The sequence below is a fragment of the Monodon monoceros genome, unplaced genomic scaffold (assembly GCF_005190385.1).
Source record: "Monodon monoceros isolate NGI ecotype Baffin Bay Population unplaced genomic scaffold, NGI_Narwhal_1 Super_Scaffold_7, whole genome shotgun sequence".
NCBI lineage: Eukaryota > Metazoa > Chordata > Mammalia > Artiodactyla > Monodontidae > Monodon > Monodon monoceros.
The window spans coordinates 66,369,405-66,382,043 of NW_021703784.1; the positions used below are offsets into that span (position 1 = coordinate 66,369,405).

Here is a 12,639-nt window from a genome sequence, read left to right on the forward strand (position 1 = left end):
AAACCCTTCTAAGTTACCCTCCATCTACCAGCCACTAGCTATCCCATTAGCCTATTTATTTCCTTCATAGCACTTATCCACTCTGAAAACACCTTATTTGATTGTTGTCACAAAAATGTAAGCTCGTGAATGCAAAGATTTGTCTGGCTTGTTCACCATATACAAGCTGTGACAAGAATAGACTTGCACAAAGTAGGAGCTCATCAAAATCAAAACTCATCAGGGAACAAAAATATTAAGCAGGGAAACTAAGGCAGAAATCCAGTTGTGCTACTGGGATCCAGGAATGTGGGGAGTCAGCAATTGTGAGTTCACCTTTTGGGGCTGGATTCAGAGTCAGGAATATAATTGGGGCTGGATTCAGAGTCAGGAATATAAGGAAATAAATACTATTTCCTTTGCAAAAAGCAGTTATCATATTAAAAGAAAAAAATAAAAGGGTGATGACACTTCCAGGGAAATATGACAAAGTCTGTATGTATGAGTTTATTGGAAGTCTGGGCTAAATGAGTAACTTCCTGGATGATATGAAAAGTGATGAGGCTTGTGGCATTCTGGAAAAATTTGACACAAATTGTGCACTAAAGCAATTCCATGGAATGATGTTTGATAGTTTAAACGGTCACTTCATTTAAAAGGTTTTGGCCTGAAGTTATGACAACTGAAAAATTTTCACACACACCAAAATTCCTGGTATATAGCTGTAACTCAGCTTTTCTGGGATGCAGAGAAGCAGGTAGCTAGAGTTCTATGCCACACCCTCTGTGAACAAGTAGGACAAATGAGGAGGGGGTGTGTAGGGAAGAGTTGAGACTTATTTGACACCTTTTACATGCCACATACTAACGGCATGAAGTTTCTCATTTAATAACCCTGCAAGGCAGGCATTATTTATTTCCATTTTCAGATGAAAAAAATTAGGCTGAAGCAGGTTGACTTGCCCAAGATCACAGTTAATAAATTACAGAGGAAAATCTGATTCCAGGTTTATTTGACTCCAAAGCCTGCACATTTTCTACCATACTGGCCTCCCTAGCATTCCTGGAAATCCCCTTGATGAAATGTATTGCTCATCTTCAAAAATAAGAAAAGAGAGAGAAGGCAATAATATGGCCTAAAAGGAGGCCAGAAGTAACAGGAAAAACGAAGTAACCCACAAACTATTAGGCTGAATCAAATGACATCGCTATTATTTGGGGTTTTTTTAAAGCTCATAAAAGAGGTAATTTTACATGGTTCAGCCCCATGGTATATGTGCTGTGGATGAAGATCACAATGAAAATACTATTATAACCACTCTGTCACTCATTTGTACACAACTTTACATACTACATTTTATTGCAATTTCAGTAACCCTTTCAGATGGGTAGGGTAAGGATAATCACTCCCATTTTATATATGAGGAAAAGCAGATTTGGTAACCCAGCCTGCCTTACTGGAGCAGCATTTGCCCTTAGGCAAACCTGTAACTTTTTTTTTTTTAAGGCTTCTACCTGCCCCCACGCTGTCCCACCCTCCACATCTTATTCTGTCAAAATAATTTTTGATTTGACTCCTGTGACAGGCTCCTAACTGGTCTCCCATGATCCCAATCTATTCTCCAAACCGTAGCCAGAGGTTTCTCTAAATGCAAATCTGATAGTTTCACTTGTTTTCTTAAAACCCTTAGTACTTCACTCTCTACAAGATGACGTTCAAATGCCTCAGCCTGGCCTTCATGATCTGACCCTTGTCTACTGTCTCCAGTCTCACCGTCTGCCCCCAACACACCCTATGTTGAGAAGAACCCGCCTCTCTGTGCTATGCACTTCTGTGACTTATCCAATTGTTCTGTGGCTGTAATGGCCTTCCTTCTTCCCCATCCCTTATCTGACATTCAGCATGCAAGTTTATGCTTTCCAAGGCTTAGTTCAAATGTCATCTCTTTGTGAAAACTATTTTGACTTTCTTCTGACAGTCAACAGTTTTCTGTGCTCTTATAGCAGCTGGTATATTTTTATGTTATAAGAATTATTAAACAGTCCTCTGATCGGGTGTTTATGTGTCCTTAAAACACGCACCAAATCGTATCTTACCCTCAGTAACTTCAGGACAACGCAGAGCACTAGACATATAGCTGGTATTATCAGTCAGAACCCAGGGGTCCTAGAAAGTCCCTGCCTTGTGCCTTAGGTTGGGGGATACGGGGAAAATCTTACTTGTAGGTTGAGTGTCCCAAACCAGGGCACACTCTTCCATGGCTTTTCCAGAGTTTTCTACAGTTTTCTACAGCGAGGGACTACCTGAACTTGGATTTATACTTCCATTACCAAGGCTTATTTTCATTAAATAGTGTCTATGAGTATACAATCTGTATGAATTATGTAAGAACAACTGGATTTTATGTTACATTTCACACGGACACCTAGGCCAGTGATGGAGCACCTAGGAATCAAGTTGTCCTTTGTTGCCACCATGATAGTGACACATTTAATTCAATTTGATGAACAAGGAACAAGTTACTAACAGAAAATATAAAACCACCAGGAGCACATATGGTCACAAAGACGAGCTATTAGACCAAGAACATTCAGCTAGCCAAATATTCCCATAATGCTTCCTTATTACTTTTAAAATTTGGGAGCAGGTTTTAATGTGTTAACATTTATGGAGAAGAAACATAAAATTGACAAAATTCTTTCTACCAAATTTTCTTGGACCTGGGAAAAAAGACCACCATTATTTGATTTTAGCTGTGGGAACACATTGGTCCAGCTTGTGGAATCCTAGTGTACTAGCAGAGAAAGTTTGAAAACCACACTCTTAACAGTCATACCTTTACTCAAAGCATGAGTGATAGTCATACATTTACTGAAAGCACGGGGTCATTAAAAAAAAAAAAAGTATGACCTTAAACAACTTCATAGAGAGAGAACATTTTGATTACGACTAATTAAATTCACTTTTTTATGTTGTTGGGCTTTAAGAAACTCTTTGCATAGCTTAGTAGAGTTCAGAAATTTTCCTGGACAGACTCCTTGAGCCACATAGCATTTTCCCCACGTTCTGGCTGGTACAATCCTATGGGTTAAGATTCAGCCTCCACCCTCTTTATAGAAGGCAGTGCTTACTTACAAGGAGATGCTAGCTCTCTGGGTGGCCCAAGACATCAAGATTACAGATCTAGGGCTTCCCTGGTGGTGCAGTGGTTGAGAGTCCGCCTGCCGATGCAGGGGACGCGGGTTTGTGCCCCGGTCCAGGAGGATCCCACATGCCGCGGAGCGGCTGGGCCCGTGACCCATGGCCGCTGAGCCTGCGCGTCCAGAGCCTGTGTTCTGCAACGGGAGAGGCCACAACAGTGAGGCCTGCGTACCGAGGGGAAAAAAAAAAAAAAAAGATTACAGATCTAAAAACATTTATTTTCAAGATGTTCTAGTGATATGACTGATGTGATTTTTTATTTTTTATTCACCTGAAGAGACAGACAGGCAGTATATCTATAACGTATCCTGATTCATCTTAATGTAGGAGACATTCTTACAGAGTCTTCTCATCTAACATTTTTTTAAATTGAAATATAGTTGATTTACAATATTTTGTTAGTTTCAGGTGTACAGCACAGTGATTCAGTTATACATATCTATATGAATATATGAGAATTCTTTTTCAGATTCTCTTCCCTTATAGTTTATTACAAAATATTGAGTGTAGTTCCCTGTGCTGTATGGTAGGTCCCCGTTGGTTATCTATTTTATATATTTTATATATATATATTTTATACCACATAGTAGTATATGTTAATCCCAACCTCCTAACTTATCCCTCCCCCCCTCACCTAACATTTCATAGGCATGTGTCCATACCCTGTTATCTCTATAGCTACACTCATTTGGTCACTCAATAAATATTTATCTGTCTACTGAGTACTCTGGCACACATCATATATACTTAACATTATTTGCTTATCAATACCCATTTTGGGGTGTCTCAATAATTTTTAATTGTCATTATTTATAGTATTAAAATCTTTGGACTTTCTTCTTTTAGTTATGCCTCTCAAAATGGTATTACTAGGGAAAGGTCTGACCAGGTCAAGGAATCATATAGCTACTCTTGTGTGTGGTCAGGATTAAAGTGTAGGTTTTAAATTTAGAATCATATGTAAAGTTTATGGTTAGGCCACTGTAATAGACTACAATAAAGATGACAAAAGTCTAAACCAGACCAATGGTAGTAGGAGTGGGAAAAAAAGATTAGAAAAATACTGAGGAAGGGAGAACATTGGGCTTGGTATCTGATGAGATATAGGGGGTGACTGTAGAGTTAAGGGTGACTAGTGGGTTTCTAGCATAACTAACCAGACAGGGAACACAGCAGTGGAACAAGGAGTGAGAGGAGTGAGATAAGTTCCATCTCATAACGTTGACTTTGAGGTGTCTGTGGGTAATAGCCAGGTGGAGATGTCCCAGTTGATTTATAAAGTTCGTTGAAGAAGTATATGTAAAAACACAAGGCTTTTTTTGGTTTGTTTTTATTTTTTATTATTATTATTTTTAAATTTATTTTTGGCTGTGTTGGGTCTTCGTTGCTGCGTGCAGGCTTCCTCTAGTTGTGGCGAGCAGGGGCTCTCTTCGTTGTGGTGCATGGGCTTCTCATTGCAGTGGTTTCTCTTGTTGTGGAGCACAGGCTCTAGGCACGTGGGCTTCAGCAGCTGTGGCTCGTGGGCTCTAGAGCCCAGGCTCAGTAGTTGGGGCGCACAGGCTTAGCTGCTCCGCGGCATGTGGGATCTTCCCGGACCAGGGCTTGAACCCGTGTCCCCTGCATTGTCAGGCGGATTCTTTTTTTTGCGGTACGCAGGCCTCTCACTGTTGTGGCCTCTCCCGTTGCGGAGCACAGGCTCCGGACGCGCAGGCTCAGCGGCCATGGCTCACGGGCCTAGCTGCTCCGCGGCATGTGGGAACTTCCCGGACCAGGGCACGAACCCGTATCCCCTGCATTGGCAGGCGGACTCCCAACCACTGCGCCACCAGGGAAGCCCTGGCAGGTGGATTCTTAACGACTGCGCCACCAGGGAAGCCCCACAAGGCTTTTTAGTATGAATTTTTTGAACTAGAAACCCTGGAGGTCAGTTAACTGTATTATTTTATAAGGACATAGACCCAGACAGATACATCTATTCTCAGAAAGCTACTCAGAGAACTGAGATTCAATTTAGGAGAATCTCATTCAGGGCTGTTTCAGCCCACCATGCTGCATTTCATTTGTCTGTCTTGTTGGTTTTACAATCAATAAAAAAATACATAGTTTTCTCAGAATCCCACAATTATACACAGAACCCAGATAAAAGGCACAAATCCCACTTGCCTTCTTTTGTCACTACATAACTAACTTCTTTTTTGTTTTTTGCGGTACGCGGGCCTCTCACTGCTGTGGCCTCTCCCGTTGCGGAGCACAGGCTCCAGATGCGCAGGCTCAGCGGCCATGGGTCATGGGCCCAGCCGCTCCGTGGCATGTGGGATCCTCCCGGACCGAGGCACGAACCCACATCCCCTGCATTGGCAGGTGGACTCTCAACCACTGCACCACCAGGGAAGCCCTAACTAACTTCTTAATCAAAAAGATTCTGCCATGCCAGAGATAGAGAAAATAAACAGAAAGTGGTCAATTACTAGAAGTGACTTTTGATCTAAGTGAGCAACTCTAAATATTACATTGTTACTGTAATCTGGCTGCACATATTTCTATACTCAGTTGTTAAAGAATCAGTCATTCGATTGTCATCCTGAAAGCAAATAAAAACAGTATGTTCATCACAGACCACCCATGATATGAGGTATATGGGTTGTGACAGTTAAATTTAGCTGTGACAACAACAGTTTATAAGCAAAAGTGCTAAAGTTAGTTAAAACCTGACATGATACTGTTATAAAGAATTCTTGAGAAATAAAGCTTCTTTTAAGTAAGTTTCTGGTGTTAAAAACAAAAACAGAGCTTCCCTGGTGGCGCAGTGGTTGAGAGTCCGCCTGCCGATGCAGGGGATGAGGGTTCGTGCCCCGGTCCGGGAGGATCCCACATGCGGCGGAGCAGCTGGGCCTGTGACCCATGGCCGCTGAGCCTGCGCATCCGGAGCCTGTGCTCCGCAACGGGAGAGGCCACAACAGTGAGAGGCCCGCGTACCGCAAAAAACCCAACCAACCAACCAACAAAGCATTCAAGTAGTGTAAAATTAGGACCTAAATTCTGAGGGAGGTATGAAGATCATGTGGAGAATAGGTTTCCGTCTTCTCTGCAGTGTAAGGAAGGAGAATGGGGAAAGAAATAGAATGAATACTTATTGATTAGCATCTACCATGTGCCAAACATTCATCATAAATACATTATATCATTTCATCCCTCACATCAATTCTATGAAGCAGACATTATAAGCACCTCACAAATGAGGACACTGAGGCACAAAGACACTGAGGCACAAAGAGATGAGGCAGTAGTGTCAATGAATTACTAATTGCAAGGCTTTCATGTCGGATATAAAACCCTGGCTTTATATCTGAGTTCAACTCTTAATATTAAGCCTTAATTGATAAGAAGTAACACCCTCTCTTATGACTGTAGTCATCATCTGTAAATGATGATATTAATAGTATTTGCCTGGTAAGAGGCATTGGGAGGATTATATATGCCATGGAAAAAGCACTCAGTGTTATGCCTGGCACACGTAAGCACTCAATAAATCAGCTACTTACCATTGTCTTAGACCACACAGCAAGTAAGTTCAGACAGGACCGTACACTTTTCTGATTCTAAACTGAACTTCTGCACTATACCCGGCTACCTCTTCAGGCTCCTGAGATTCCTGGGGGTGGAGAGTAGAGTTCGGGGCAGGGGGTGGGAACAGATAACATTGAGAGGGCAGTAAGGCAGGGAGCTGATATGCCTGACCCTACTTTGAGGACAGCACTCAGAACTGTTAGGGCAAAAGAACTATAATTTTAAACCCAATCTTGGTTTAAGGGAAAGGCTATAAATAATTAGCTGACTAAGGACATTTACCAGTGTGGAAGGAAAAGGTCACCAGTAGAACCACTTACTTTATCCAATACATAGCACAGATATTTCACACTTGATAATATTTGAATTTTAAAAAATATTTTGGTTTTCTTGTCTTTTTAGATAACCTGAAGTGAATTCCTCTGTCTCCTGTATTATTTATAAATCATGTGGAAAAGTTTCTCACAGCTAGCAAAATATCACTAATATCAATCTCCTTGCTAATAAAAAATTATATTGTTTTTTCTCCTTATAAAAATATCTCTATAAACTCCAATCACTTCTAATCCCAAAATGAAAGTAACTGCATATGGCTCCCTCTAGTGTCAAGACAGCAAAATATAAGGGCCATTTAATTTTCTTGTAAGATTTACAGTTTTTCATTCAATACATTTACATATTTAGCCCTTACTTGGTGCCAGATACTGTGTTTATTCTCTTACTAGACATCATGGTCCTAATTATATGATATTTTGTAATGTGAGCACATAAAATGTATTTTAGATCCCTATTAAAGGAGCAGTGTAAACAGCTTTTCTAAACAGTGCTGCTATCTCACTCAGTTTACATTTAGCAAGTGTACAAAGCTAATAAAATGCTAATGAAACAACTGTTTTAACTTTTTTCTCTTTGTTCTCCTTATTTACGAATTTAAGAAAATGGCAATGTGAGCCAATCTGATCTGAACAAAAATGGCCAGAATGTTAAGCAGGGAATTTTCTGAGAGTATAAAAAGAGATATATTCTAGGACATACAGAGGCATACATCCTTGGGATTTAAAATGCAGTAATGGTTGATTGTGAATACAAAACCAAAATGTTTAATGTGCTAAGCTGCTTTTCCTGCCTTACGTATTGTCAACAGGTGTTCTATGGAAAAAGGATTCCCCGGTTATGTAAGATTTAGATATGCTGGGTTAAACCAAACTAATCTGTTCTCTTTACTGAAGTGCCTCTCAAAATTTTTAGTATGCTAATGTGCACAGTGAATCTCTGGTACAGGACAGTATAAAGCTTTTCCCAAACTTACTTAACTATGGAATCCCTTTTCTCTCATAATATCTAATGACATCAAGGAAGCTATGCTCAGTGGAACAGAACTTGGGAAATGATCTAATCCAAAGTTGCATCAGTCCCTCTGCTCTCATCACAAATCTCCAAGCCTTGACTTTGCATCAAACTGATCCCCTTCCAGCATTCCTAGTAGCTTTCCCATTTGGTAGCCACTGACTTTCCTTTCAGATCTCAGTGCTCTGGAATCTCAAATGCCCTATAGTCCTCTGGTTCTCTCTGATTAAAAAAGCAAGTGGCTTCAAAGTTTCTGACATCATACAAGGTATCAACCTCCTTCACACGCCAAACAAATCATTCCATTCTCACTTAAGTGCTGAAATAGGAGATGCTGCTTTCACTCCTTCACAGACCTTATCTATGGACTCATCCTGAATGCAGCCTGAATCCTAGCTGGAAGACAAAGTATAATAGTTTAGTGTTCAGACTTAGCTAAAAGAGCAGACTACCTCAATCATCCCCAAGGAAAGCAAGGGCCAAAAGAACAGCACAATCTGACCCTAGGGAACTCAGCTCAGAAATGCATTTGGAATCATATTGGGATGGTGCCCAGCCCTAGTGTAAAGTGAGGAAAAGGGGAGGAGGGAGTGAGGCATAGAGGCAACATGGAAACAGGACAGCTTTTTGAATCCTCCCAGTGCAGCTCAAGTAACTGGCTGGAATTAATTTAATTCCTAACAAACATAAAAGAATACCCAAAGCTAAAGTTGAATGATTAAAAAATCTATTTTGGATTATCTACTTTTCATTATGATTCAGGATAATTAATAGTGTGTTTATTTTAGTCAGAGTTCATAGTACTCTTTTAAAATGAAGATGGACCTGTTTTCTCAAGGTATTTGATACCATCTTCCTGGATCTAAATTTCAGAGAAAAGCCCTTTAGAACATGATAAGGCATTCTTACAGATGCTGATGTTAGAATATTAAATTAGTAAAAATCAGTCAAGTAAATCAAGGCCTATCTCATTTCACATCACTGCATTTGTAAATTCTCTTAATAAAGTTCATATATTCACGACTCAAACAGCAATTTAAATTTATAATAGAAATCTATAACCCAACTAAAAGAAATCCATTTCTCATAACTAAAATTATGTAATAACACATTTGTTTACAAAACAAAAGATTTAGGAATAGATCTGTTTATTGTACTGTGAAAATGGTCTTGATACATGTGAGAAACATTATATACTTTGAGGACAACATTCAGAACTGTTAAAACAAAAGACAAACTATAATTTTAAAATCAATCTTGATTTAAGGGAAAGGCGATAAATTATTGGCTGGAATGCATTCAGCATGAACTCAGATTCTATATAACATAAAGCACAAAAGAGTACAAAATATGTTGGAGTCCAGTAAGCCCATACCTAAATTTTAACTGTAAAGCTGCAAGGACTTTTTTGTTTATTCTTATATACTAGTTTTCTTCTGAGACAAGTTGATTTTATCTCCAAGACTTAAGGCCATTCCCTATAAGAAAGAATGAAGATGTTTATAATTATTGAAACTATGTACAATCAGTAGGTTATTCTATCTTAACCAAGCCTCCATGCAATGATACCACATCAACAATGAAACCAAGGATGTACAAAAGAGACTCACCAAAACTTTACTTGGTTAAGTACTTTTAGTGCTAGATTTACAAATAGTCACCAGATTTGTAGCTTGGATTTCAAAAAACTCTGAAGAACCCATTTCACAAACACCCCATGGGAATTAATCTGATTTTAAGCAAACAAACAGAATGAGTGGCCCAAAAGGTGGGCTATTTTAATGAAGTAAAGTCATATTTCTATTCAAGGATACTACTATTATGAATATACATGCATCTAATGCATGAAACACTGGTACGACAGAGGATGATACATATAGAAAATAAAGAGACATAAATTATTTCTCTTTTTATTTAGTTCAGAGACCATCTCAAAAAAACACAACTGTTACCTGACTCTTTGCACGAATTCTTATGTGGCCAGTAACAGGGGCCTCTGGTCCCTGTTGAATCGGCTTCTCAATGCTGACATTTGCAAGTGCATCTTCTCCAAATATGGAACGAGCATAGAGGTTGGCTGCCATAAAGCCACAGTAACCAGAAAGTGCCTGGAAGAAATTTGTGATGAATTCAATACTCTACTAGAGAACTACACATAAGCAAGACCAAATAGCATAGGAAAATTACCACTTAAAACAGGACTTACCATGTGGTAGTAGTTACATGACTGTGTGAATTTGTTGACACTCATAGAACTATAAATGTAAAGAGTGTGAGCTTTACTGCGTCTATATTATACCTCAAAAAAACTGATTTTAAAGAAATAGCACCTATCCTCATTTGTATTTATATGTTCTTTGTTTACAGCTGTCTGCCTGCCTCCCATACCAGACCCTGAGCTCCATGAAGGAAGAGACTGTTTTTATTTTGTTCTTTTTTGTACATCCAGCAGCTCACAGAGTACTGGGCATATAATGCTTGTTGGAGTATTTGTTCAATAGACTAATATGAGTTAAAACCTACTTGTATGGCAGCATTCTTTTATGATTAAATCAATATTACAAGGTTAGCAGAAATTGTATAAAGAAAAACAAATTCCTGGGAATTCCCTGGCAATCTTCACTTTTTGGTCTTTCTTTCTAGTCTTTTTTCATACATACACAAACACAGCAGAAAATCAAAGTACATTAACAATTCCATACTTGAGCAGATATATTATGACCCACAATCAGAGCCAACAGAAGAGATCATGGACATTTTCTAATCCAGTATTGTGAACTACTGTGGAATAAGCCTTTAGCCAAAAGGGAGAAGACTGAAAAGAAAAACCAATGTGATTATTCAGTTGGGTCACTGCACTAGGAACAAGCAGATATTGTTCCTATTCCAGTAGAAAGCAGTGAGCAGATTCATACATTCTATGGGATAACTTCTTTTAGCTGGTCCAGAATGACACTGCTTTCCTCAGGCTAAATAATACCAAAATACACTAGAGGAAATACAAGAAAGCCAAGAATCTACCATCTTACTCTCTATCAGATTTAAGAAGTACAAGGGCAAATTTTACCTTCTCTGGAGTGAGGCATTTCATGTTGGTTGACTTTAATATGTGCTGTAAATAGTCATTTAAATCAACTATATTTGTGTTAACTGTCACCTGTACAGAGGGAGAGAAAAAAGTCGAGGTTATAGCTCTTACTTTAAGAAAGTTGTGAATTTCTTATCTTGGGGTTGAAAAGACAATCATTCGTATGTCATATTAGAATCTCCTTCAAAGTATTTAGGTGGAAAGGGTGGGCAACAAAAAGTAAATGACATCTACAAAATCCAACAAACTGTAGGTTGGTATCAGAACTTTCAGATACAGATAACTTCACAGACAATCAACATGCTGTATATAAAATATTTCTAATAAAAATCAAGGCTTACAGGAACAAAGCTCCCTAGCAGGCACTGACTTTGCAAAGCTTCTACTGGACACTGGATTCAATGGCAAGTTACTATTCATACATACAAGGGATGGAACATTGTTTATAATGTCTTGAACAATCAGATTAATTATAGAACTGTTACTCTCACCAATTTAAAACCGTAACTTAACCAAACCACTTGCATGCTTTCCAGTTAAAGCTAATTTGTAAGCACAGATATTGAAAGACTTTGCTTTTCACATCTGACACTTATTAGAGGGATTAATTTTATCAGAGAATCCCTCAACACTAGCCAAAAAGAAACATAAGGAGTTCAAGGAAATCTCCCAAGGACTAACTTTGTTCTCCCATTCAAATTCGGCCCACATCTGACGGAATTCAGCATCAGTGCAAGTTGCAGGTTGGATATAGTCCATGATGTCAATGTGAATATCACTGAGGACCACACAATTTCTGTCACTTGCTGCTCCAGAGACATCATAAACTGCAATATACACATATAAAAAGATCGCCAATCACCAAAGGCAAATTTTAATTAAAAATTTTTAATATTTCCAAGTAACAACTATGACATTAGCAAATAGTTTTGATTATATAGTAGGCTCTATGTTTTACAAATTATTACCTATTTAATATGACCATCAATCCTATGTTATAGTATTATTATTTTCCATCTTATAGAGAAGTAAAAACAAAGATAACTTAATTAAGTGGCTCAAGGTCACAGAACTGGTTAAGTGGTGGAGGCCAGGATTCAAACTCAGTGAGTGCTTACATAGCAGTTGCAGTGTTAGACACTGTAGAAGGATACACAGGTAGTAGTGTTCTCATGCACATGCTTAACTAATATTTCTGGATGAATACTGCTGAGCCATAGTACGTAATGATACAAGACCTTTTCTTCTGTAACTGTTTCTTCCACGGTAGAAAGTCATAATCTGACTGGAGCCTACCTTTTTTTTAGCCTGTTTTCTTGACATTCCCCCACCCTACTTTTGGAGAAAACTAAGGTTACCAAGACTAAGTTCCTTTAATTTTCAACCCCACCTCTAAAAATAAATGTATCTTTCTCTGAATCAACTTTCACCTACTTACCTTTCCTATCAGACAAGTA

General features: G+C 38.8%; 1 protein-coding gene across 1 annotated transcript in view; it reads right to left on the reverse strand.

Annotated features, from left to right (window-relative positions):
* Positions 1-9,180: 9,180 nt before the first annotated feature.
* The window catches only part of COPB1 (coatomer protein complex subunit beta 1), a 32,487-nt gene continuing 29,028 nt past the window's right edge, over positions 9,181-12,639 (reverse strand). The window contains exons 19-22 of the mRNA XM_029208900.1: positions 11,864-12,009; positions 11,162-11,251; positions 10,047-10,202; positions 9,181-9,572 (exon numbers count right to left, since the gene is read on the reverse strand). Coding sequence (XP_029064733.1) covers positions 9,513-9,572; positions 10,047-10,202; positions 11,162-11,251; positions 11,864-12,009 — 452 coding nt within the window. The 3' untranslated portion in view covers positions 9,181-9,512. The remainder of the gene's footprint in view (positions 9,573-10,046; positions 10,203-11,161; positions 11,252-11,863; positions 12,010-12,639) is intronic.